Source organism: Herpailurus yagouaroundi, unplaced genomic scaffold (assembly GCF_014898765.1).
Source record: "Herpailurus yagouaroundi ecotype Mexico unplaced genomic scaffold, PumYag 196, whole genome shotgun sequence".
NCBI lineage: Eukaryota > Metazoa > Chordata > Mammalia > Carnivora > Felidae > Herpailurus > Herpailurus yagouaroundi.
The window spans coordinates 8,178,592-8,189,155 of record NW_024412427.1 but is presented as its reverse complement, the minus strand read 5'-3'; the positions used below and the strand labels follow the sequence as shown (position 1 = coordinate 8,189,155).

Below are 10,564 nucleotides of genomic sequence, written 5' to 3'. Positions count from 1 at the left end.
AATAAACGTTGAAAAAAAAATTAAAAAAAAAAAAAAAAGAGGCAGAGCTCAGTTGGTAGGCAGGGAAGTGGAGGCAGAATTTCACTGGGAGCAGGAGAAGGAAGATACCCCTCGAAGCTGGAGCAGACTCCTGAACAAATGGCCCTTGCAGGCAGCGGCCTGTGCATTGTGGGGTGGGGGTGGGGGTTGTTGAGAAGTTGGGGGAGATACTTTTGGGCAGGCACTAATTTTAAAAGACCTTGAGCTCTGAGCAGCCATGGAGCTAGCACGGTGCCGTGCTTCACTCTCTCAAGGAGGTGACTGGATGAAAGCTGGGCTTTCGGAAGAGAAGTCTGGCGTGTTTAGGGGAGACTACCGGAAGGACTCATCGGGGATTTGTTGCGGTTACTTGGGTGTGGGATGAGGAAGCCCTGGGCACGGACGTGGGTGTTTTGAGCTTCTGTGGTGCTTGTTTGTCATAGGTGATAGATCTGGATGACTCTCTCAGTTTAATACAAAGTGGAGCTTTATAGTGATTTTTCTAGGCATGTCTAGGTGGCACCCTCAAAATAACTGTAAAGCCTGAGCATCTGTCTTTTATTTTATAAGGTGTTTTGAAATAGAAAAGCACCAATAAAAGGCAATGCAAACACAAAATGTCATGCTTTTACTTCTAAATCTCAAGTGCTACGTTAAATACGATTTAATTCGCTATTGCCAGTATTGAACTCTGCTTTCCTTTTTTATGTAAAGGATTCTTCCTTTTGCGAACCTGGCTGAAGTGGGGAGGGGCTGTCTGGTGAAGAGAACTAGAGCAGGAAGCTGAGAGTATCTGTCTTGGCTCCTGAGGCCTGACCATCGTCAGCACACACAGACTTAACCACGTTGTCTTCTCTTTGTCTCCTTAGGAATATAAACAGAAGCTCGCTCGGGTGACCCAGGTCCGCAAGGAACTGAAGTCCCATATTCAGAGCTTGCCAGACCTCTCGTTGCTGCCCAACGTCACAGGAGGCTTGGCCCCCCTGCCCTCTGCTGGTGACCTGTTTTCAACTGACTAGGACAGGTGTCGTGCCCCAAATTCCCATCTCTACCAGCAGAAAGAAGAGAGAGGGCAAGTCATGGTTGGAAATAACTTGTGGCCCCTGGTTCTGTCCCTCCTTCATCCCAGTCCCGCAGCCTCAAGAAAGAACCACTGACTCTGAATCTCCTCTCCGTCCTCTCCTGTTGAGCACGGTTCAGAACAGTGGCGAGTGGAGTCCAATTAGATTCATATTTGGAAAGAATACAAAGTCTCCCACTTCATGTATTCATGCCCCTGTTGGTTCTCCATTCTTAGCTGTCTCTTTACACCCAAGAAGTTATGAAAATCATGTGTACTTCTGGAAGTTTTCAGAAGAATCTTGTCCCTCCCGACAGCATTGTGTCATGAGAGCCGCTTCTCTTTTCGGAGCTGGGTTTGTTCAAGTTCAGTGCAGGCCTCCACTGAAGGACTCACTCTGGAGTCATTGACTTTCCTGGCTACCGTCCACCCCAAAGGTTGGAGGCACGACTGTCAAGCAGCTTTGCCGTGAAGAGTTTGCCAAATCTCTGATCCTTCCTTTCCCCTGCTTGTAGTGATGTATAGTTACAGGTGCAGTGCATTTGTTTTATAAGCAGACTAGGGAATCTAGCAATAAGATTCAAAGCTGACCTGGGATATACGGTTCAGAAGGAAGACTAACGGGGATCACAGACGTGAGTTCAAAATAAGTTAACGTGCTTCGGGTTCCTACGGACAACCTTCCCAGGGTTCCTGCTGTCGTAGAAAACGTTCCTAAAGACGTGATCTTTTGGCCCTAATCTTGTGAAGGCAGTTGTTAGGAATGGCACCGGTGGACCCCAAAAGCTAAAGGCAAAACCAAGAGTGTGGACTCTGCACGGGTGTTGCTTTTAGACTCCTGTCTTTTGGGGAGTAGGGCTCACACTAGCATTGCTTCACTGGGCTCAGGTCTACGGTATGGCGAGTGAACTTGAGTATCTCCCCTGCAGATATGACGCTCTGTGCATGTCTGTCTGTCTGTCTGTCAGTTTACGCCACTGCACGCATCCTTGTGCCCGGAGGAGGAGGAGTACTTGATCGGCTGTTACCGAGTAGCTCATCTCGGGCAGAGGAAGGGGGGAAGTCAGGGATATTAATTTTGGGTTTTAATTCCATTATCATGCCAGCTGATATCATGACTGTATAATGTAGTTACAAAGGATTTTTACCTTGCTTTTAGTAAAGGTTAGGCCTGCTAACTGTAAATCATTCTGATTTGGCAGTCTTCTTTTTGACATTGGAAAGGGCAGAAAACAGTTTGCCCCAGCAGTATGACGGGAGTCAGGGCCCGGAGGCTGAAATCCATAAGCTATAAAAAGGAATTCAGCGGTGGGGGCTTCAGAATCTCCATTATTTTGCGTTGTTATTTTCAGGATTACCAAAAAGCCAATTACTTGTAATTTTACATGTTAAACATGTTGAAACATAGCCTGTGTTTTTACAGTGTGCAGGCTTTCCTTTTAGAAGCTCTTCTGTCTGCCATGAAGTGAGAACAGTGAAAAAAAGTCCTAGCAGGTGTTCAGTTTGACTCTGTGTAGAACATAGTAGCATTGAAGCTGTTCTTTGGATTTGAGTATAGACTGGATGTTGTTTGCTTACTGATACTGCCTGTGGTCCTGCCATTATTAAATTAACGAGTCTCGAACTATAAAGTTTTCCTCCCAGAGGCCAGAGGGCAGTAGGTGACTTTACTAAGGAAGATTGCAGGAAAATTGCAAGATCGCTTCTAATCGTTGCTGTTTTCTGCGCGTCCGCCCCTCCCCATGTGGTGTGCTGCTTCAGTCCTCCGTGCGAGCTTGATGTGGAACGGACCCATCTGGGACATTCTCTGTGCTTTTACCAAGGAAGCAAAATTTGACTAGCCGCAAATCAAAAGGGCAGAGTAGATATTTGCTCTGAACAGCTGGATGAAAATGTTAACAGCATGATGGATTTCCCCCATCGCTGTATTTTCTCTGATTGAGTTTGACCAGCAATTGGTGCGTAATTCTTAACAGCAAGAGCAAGAAATGAAACTGTAGCAATTATGTAAATGAATGTGTTGGCCTCCTAACACCTGTTACTAGTGGACTTCCTGTGAGGAAGTTAGTCTTGGGGTTTGTTTTGTTTTTTAATGAAATGCTTTTGTGTTTTAAATCTTAATTCTCCCTGTATCCTCCCCATGTGTGCTCACTTCATTTGTTTAATTTAAACGAGCCTTTCTCCTTGTATGTACCAGGTGGGCCGGTGGGGTGGGCTGGGGTGGGGTGGGTGGCTTTTGTTTTGTGTGTTTTCTTTCTTTAGGGCATCCGTAGGCCTCAAAGGACCTCTCCTTTAGGTCATATTCCTCAGAACGTCTTCATTCTAATTTGTTTTGTTTTGTTTTTCTTAAAGAATATTTTTAAAGCTTAAATTTGTATATTAATTTAGGACTTTATTTAGAAGTATAGGCTGTCATTGGCGGCAGCAGTATATTCTGAAATGTCTCATAGATATATATTTTTGAATAAAGATGGTGTTGTTGAACGACACTGTGTGATGTTTCTTTTCCCTGCCTCGTTACAGAACACCCGATGCTTCCTTCGTAAGTGGTGGGTAATTAGTAATCACCAATAGAGATTCTGCCGTCTGCACAGAATCTTGTCCCTTAGGAGTTTTGTTACTGTTAGCGGCCCATAAATACTCAGCACTTACATAGTATGTTCTGGTTCTTTCCAGGGGCTTAATTAGCTTTAATTAGCCAATCCACACAGGGCCCCGGAGAGGGACCTCCATAGTTTTATTCCCGTTGTACAGAAGTGGGAACGGATGGAGAGAGGTTAAATGACTCTTTCCCCACTACCACAGTCTCTGACAGATTCAAACTTGGAAGTTTTTGATTTCAGCGCTTTTGTTCACACCGCTAGGCCTCCGGAGAGAGATTTGATTTTGGCAATCCAGCGAAAGCCACTCTGAACTGTTTAAAAGAGCAAAATGTGAGATCGTTGTAAATCCAAGTGGTATGTCTTTTAAAAACATTTCTGCGCGTTTCCTTTCTCCTTTGTTTTCACTTGTGAATGCAATGAAAGCCTATTGGCTGAGTGCTGTTAATGAGAACTTGAAATAATGGAAAAACAGTTTGAAATACAGCCTTTTGAAGTAACTGATGGGCTTGGAAGGCTGATTTGAACCCTTCCCACTGGGTGAAGGCAACCTTTGTCAGAAAAAGCAGGGTTGGCTGTTTTAAGCCACAAGAATGCTGCAGCACCTGTGGTCCTTCAAGATTAAATGCAGCTCGAGGCCGAGTCCAGAATCAGGGGAGTTGAACGTATGCATTGCTGGAGTTCAGGCCTAAAATATAAAAGGTGAATGTGATACGTGAATCTCAGGAGAACAGAATCTCCTTCCGTGTCCCCAGGTTTCATGGCCTGGTTAATGCCTTCACTCCTACCCATAAATAGTAAGTCCATAATTCCTCGGGTTTAATTAGCACCCCAGGCTACAAAATACGACTGTGAGGTCCTCAAAGCTGGAAACGGGACTGCCCAAGAGTTCATGAATCTGTCAAAATGCTTCACTTTTGTGATTAGAGTCATTAGCTCTCTGTGTGACCTTCCTGGGCCAGGTACTTCCCTCCCCGGGCCTCAGTTTTCTTATCTCTGAAATGTGGTCTTGGACTAAATTACCTCTAGGTTCTCTGCCAGCCCTAAAAGCTTATGGTGATTTTACCGCAGGAGAAAAAGGCGGGACCGAAGTCTGAGAATGCTGAATATGGCAAGTCCTAGGTTCCCAGAAATATGCGTTAGATAAGATAATAATACCACCGTCGTGTTGTCTACAGTTACTCTAAAAAAAGGAGGAGCATATGCAAAACCCCGGGAATCTGTAAGGAACAGAACACGAGAAACAGTGCCAAGACCAAGAAGATGGGAGTACACTGTTCACCGGGCACAAATAATCTGCATTTTGTATAGTTGAGGTCTTAAAAAAAAAAAAAAAAAAAAGGCTATTTTCCAGCCTGGTTTGCCGTCTTACTTTTTGCTAGAATCATTCATCTGGCTAAACTCATTTCTCCTCACCACCTCCATGGGGTTTTTCATTTAAAAATCATTCTTCCACTTTAGGGCACAGATTCAATTAAGAACCCATTATTCTCCTGTACAGTAGATTGGGATTCATATAGCTTTATGTAGTGTTGAAAGCCCAGTTGGTTCAGTTTTTTTTGACTCTGAAATAGTTATTTGGCATTAAAATTTCATTTCTGCCACTGGTTGGATAAACACTAAAATTAGCAGTATGGATCAGGATTCAGTATTTTTCACAAATAAGAGGCAGCTACTGTAAGCGATGGCCTACCTCTCACCTCCCCTCGCTGTGATGACCTTGGGCAAGTCCCTCAGCCTTTAGGTGCCTCGGCTGCTTCTCAAAGGAAATGAATGAGGTTGACGAACCGCTGAAGTCCTTTCCCGATCTGAAGTTCCATATGCCCAAGCTTTCAGAGTCTTTCTTTCTACCGAGAATCTTACTAAAACACCCACACCATACACTCCTTTGGTTTTTAAGTGCCAGTTATCCGTATGAAGTCTTAGTTATAAAAGTGGTAAAGTGGTTACAAACATACCAATGAATAACTTTGAAGGAGGTGTTTTTTAAAAGGGCCTAGGGCCATGTCTGGAATAAACTAGGGACTTGATGGTAAGTGTTACTATATTCAATAATGAATGTAGGTATTTCAGTGCACATGTAACAAGATGTTCAGGTGTTTTGGGGGAGGCAGCAATACATACCACATGCCTGGACCATACGCTCTATTTACAACGGAGATGGTAGCCCACTTAAACTTTCTCACCCTCGTGGAGGGTATAAGAGAGTCAGGAGTTCAGAGTTGAAGGAAGACAATGTGGGGTACAGATTTCTTTGAAGAGGGTCATTGGTGTGTTTTGAGTCCCCCAAGGGAAAGTTAGTGGATGCCACCTGCTCCATGCCTTCAGGCTAGGGAGCTGGGCTTCTGTGGAGCTTAACACATGTCCCCTCTGGGGTGACAATCCAGTACCCAGGACAGACCCCTACCTGGAAAAAACCTAAAGGATGGGATGCTAGAAGCAAAGTGCTTTGATGATGGAGCCAGGGAGAGGTGGCTGAGTTGAGTGCAGCCTCTACTCCTAGAGTTTGTCAGGGCGAGGGATGCGTGTCTGTCTCCCAAGGACCAGACGTGGGCCATATGTAAGTGAACTGGCATGGGGTCATCTCAAATCCTGGCCAAGAGGCAAGGGGTGGCCCCAAGCAGGTGTAGTGCTGAGGAGGAGAAAGCAAAGAGCTGGAGGTGTGTGTATAGAGGGAGAGAAATTTTAAGGAGTGGGTTCATGCAACTGTGGGGGCTTAGTAAGTCCAAAATCTGTAGGATAGGCCAGCAGTTGGGGGACCCAAGAAAGAGTGGCACCGGCATCCAAAGACAGTCTGCTGACAGCATTTCTTGCTCAAGGGGGATGTCAGTGTGTTTCATTTATTAAATATTATTTATTTACTGGTTGGATGAGGCCCACCTACATAAAGGGTTACCTGATCTACTCAAAAGTCCATCGATTTAAATGTTGAATCTCATCCTTAAAACACCTTTAAAGAAATATCCAGAATAATGCTTGACCAAATATCTGGGCTTTGTGGCCTCGCCCAGTTGACACATAAAATTAATCATTACGCTCGCCAACACTACTTTCCATTTTAAAAAATCATAGCTGTATTTGAGTCCTGGGTGTACCACAAACCAGGTGGCTTAAAACAACAAATGTATTGTCTCACAATTGTGGAAGCTAGAAACCCAAAATCAAGATGTTTGCAGGGCCATGCTCCATCCAAATCCCCTAAGAGAGGCTCCTTCCTTGCCTCTTCCAGCTTCTGGTAGCCCCAAGCATTCCTTAGCTTGTGGCAACTAACCTTTATCTCTGCCTCTGTCTTCACATGGCTATCCTCCCCCTATATCTTTGTCCAAATATACCTCTTTTTAGGGCCCACCCTGATGACCTCATCTTAACTTGATTAAACCTGCAAAGACCTAATTTTTAAATAAGGTCACATTCCCAGATACTGGAGCTCAGGATTTCAACTTATCTTTTTTGAGAGGGGACACAATTCAACCCATAGTAGTAGCCATCTTAGCGGGTATGAAGTGACCTGCGTTTTCCTACCGGCTAATGGCAGTGAGCATCTTTCCACGTGCCTGTTGCCCCTTTGCCCATTTTTGAATTGGCTTGTCTCTGTTGTTGGGTTGAAGAGTTCTTTACATATTCTAGATATCAGACCCTTATCAGATACATGATGCACAAATATTTTCTCCCATAGGTGTCTTTTTGCTCTCTTGATAGTGTCCTTTAATATACAAAAGTTTTAAATTTTGGTGAATTCCATTTTCTTTTGATGTCACATCTAAGTAAACGTTGATAAATCTAAGGTCATGAAGATTTACTGCTGTATTTCCTTCTAGGATTTTATACTTTTAGCTCTTATATATAGGTCTTTGATCCGTTTTGAGTTAACTTCAGTAATGGGTTGTATCTCAATCAATTCACCTTAACCTCAAAGATCAGGTTCCCAGCTCAGCTTTTCATAAAATCTTGACAGACCTGGCATTCTGATAGAGTTGTAAAGCTCAAGAATACTCATGAATTTACTCCAAGTACAATTTTCTTAAAGGTCTCTAACAGCCTTCAGTGAAGTCACCATCTATGAGACGATAAATGATATTTTGAAGTTTAACCCAATAGTGAAAACAACTCGAGTAGAGATTTGCAGTTCCACCTATGAAGGATTAAGTGCTATGGGAATTTCCCTCCACCCTAAACAACTGGAAAAGTAGATATGTAAAACAAGTGTTTTCAAACACTGGACATCAGGAAGCACAGGACTACGAGTCCCTGGAGAAAGGGAACAGATAGGGAGAGGAGACTGCCACATCTTACTCACTGAGGGTGCTTCCAGTCTGCAGTGCACAGATGGGGAGCCAGAGGCCCACTGTATCACTGACTTGAGGAGATAGACATCAGAGTTCAGGAAGGTTGAGGCGGCTACAATTTGCACGGAGAGCTAACGGGGTAGCTGCACGGAGACTGAGTGCAGAAAATCTGCAGAGGACATGTGTGGGATGAAACTCAGTGAGACCAAGGAAAGAACAAACAGAAAGCAGTAGCCCCAATAATTCCTGAGGTTCACACAGGTCTGCGGATAGGTGAAGTTTCTGCTAGCCAAAGTAGAGAGGCCTTGTAATACACAGAGCAATGGGTAGAATCCTCAGAAAGGTCATGCCTTTGTAGTTGGGCTAAATTATTACTAGAGTAAAGGTTGCTTTCAGCCAGCCATAAATAAAGCTTGGTAGTAAACTTCAAACTGGTCTGTAACTTAACTGCTTGGCCAAACAAAGTCCAGCTGTATTTAAAGAAATAGAACAAACCCTAGCACTCAACAGAGTAAAGTTTAATCTTTGGCTTCCAAAAAAGAAAGAAGAGAGAGAGAGGGAGAGAAAGAGATACAGAGACAGAAAGAAGGAAAGAAAGAAAGAAAGAAAGAAAGAAAGAAAGAAAGAAAGAAAGAAAGAAAAAAGGGAGGGAGGAAGGAAGGAAGCAAGGAAGAAAAGAAAAAAGAAAAAGAAAAATGATCAGACCTGTAAAGAAGTAGAAAAAAATATGACCAGAGTTGGAAGAAAAATAAGTCAATAGATCCAGAATGGCACAGGTGATGGAATTAGTTTACAAAGACCTTAAATAGCTGCTATTAGTATGGTAACTACTCAAGGATATAAAGGAAAATATGAACATAATGAGGAAAAAAATAGAATACATATTCCTAAAATCCAAATCAAATTTCGAGAGATGAAAAATACGATATCTGAAACTAAAATAAATGGAATGGGATCTAACAGCAGAGTGGACGCTGCAGAAGAAAAGATGAGTCGGGGCGCCTGGGTGGCGCAGTCGGTTAAGCGTCCGACTTCAGCCAGGTCACGATCTCGCGGTCCGGGAGTTCGAGCCCCGCGTCAGGCTCTGGCCTGATGGCTCGGAGCCTGGAGCCTGTTTCCGGTTCTGTGTCTCCCTCTCTCTCTGCCCCTCCCCCGTTCATGATCTGTCTCTCTCTGTCCCCAAAATAAACGTTGAAAAAAAATTAAAAAAAAAAAAAAAGAAAAGATGAGTGAAATTGAAGGCACAGAACTAGAAATTATTCAAAACGAAGCACGGAGAGAAAATGCCAGAAAAGAAATGAACAGAGCAGCCTGTGGGACAACACCAACTGTCAAAAATACATACCAGTAGGAAAGGAAAAAGGGAAAGAGAAACATACTTGAAGGAATGATGGCCATTCCTCAAATATGATGAAATCTATAAAACCATAGATCCAAGGAGCTCAGTACCTCAAGAAAAATAACCCTGAAAGAGCTGCACATGGTAACACACATCATAATCAAGTTGCTGAACCAGTGATAATGAGTAAAAAGAAACACATAGAGTCACAAACATCAGGATGACGGCGGACTTCTCATCAGACACTATGCAAGCCAGAAAAGAATGGCCATGACATATTTAAAGTGCTGAAGGAGAAGGGAGTGGTGTGGGAAGCTCCTATCAATCTAGAATTCTGTATTTAGCAAAAATGTCTTTGAAAAATAAAGGTGAGGGGCGCCTGGGTGGCTCAGTCAGTTAAGCGTCCGACTTTGGCTCAGGTCACGATCTCCTGCTTCAGAAGTTTGAGCCTTGAGTTGGGCTCTGTGCTGACAGCTCAGAGCCTGGAGCCTGCTTCAGATTCTGTGTCTCCCTCTCTCTCTCTCTCTCTCTCTGCCCCTCTCCTCACATTCTCTCTCTCTCTCAAAAATGAATAAACATTTGGGGCACCTGGGTGGCTCAGTCGGTTAAGCGCCCGACTGTTGATTTCAGCTCAGGTCATGATCTCACAGTTCAGGAGTCTGAGCCCCATGTTGGGCTCTGCACTGAGAGTTCCGAGCCTGCTTGGGATTCTCTTACTCCCCCTGTCTGCCCCTCCCCTGGTTTCTCTTTCAAAATAAATAAACATTTAAAAAGTTTAAAAAAAATAAATAACAATAAATAGATAAATAAATAAAATAATAAAGGTGAAACGAAAACTTTTTCCAAGCAACAAAAACTGAAAGAATTAATCACCAAAGACCTGGACAACTTCAGACAGAAGAAAAATGATATCAGATGGAAATCTGGATCTCCAGAAAGGAAAGAACACTGGATACTACATGAGGAAGTGTATCATTTTTTCTTATTATCTAAATATTGTTAAAAGATAATTGTCTAAACAGAAATAATAGTGTATTTGGGGCTTATAACATGCAAAAAAGCAAAATATATGATGACACTGGCAGAAGATCAGCAGGGGGAGAAACGGAAGTATATTATTATAAGGATCTTATTGTATTTGTGAAGTGTTATAATGTCACTTGAAGGTAGAATGTGATAGGTAAAGTTGTACACTGAAAAGTCTAAATCAACAACCAAAATAACGAAAAGAGTGGTAGCTAATAAGGCAACAAAGGAGACG

General features: G+C 43.2%; 1 protein-coding gene across 2 annotated transcripts in view; it reads left to right on the top strand.

Annotated features, from left to right (window-relative positions):
- RPRD1B (regulation of nuclear pre-mRNA domain containing 1B) overlaps nt 1-3,567 on the top strand; it is a 51,605-nt gene extending 48,038 nt beyond the window's left edge. For both annotated transcript variants that reach the window (XM_040447086.1, XM_040447085.1), the window contains exon 7: nt 888-3,567. In XM_040447086.1, coding sequence (XP_040303020.1) covers nt 888-1,037 — 150 coding nt within the window. In that variant the 3' untranslated portion in view covers nt 1,038-3,567. The remainder of the gene's footprint in view (nt 1-887) is intronic.
- Nucleotides 3,568-10,564: the final 6,997 nt, after the last annotated feature.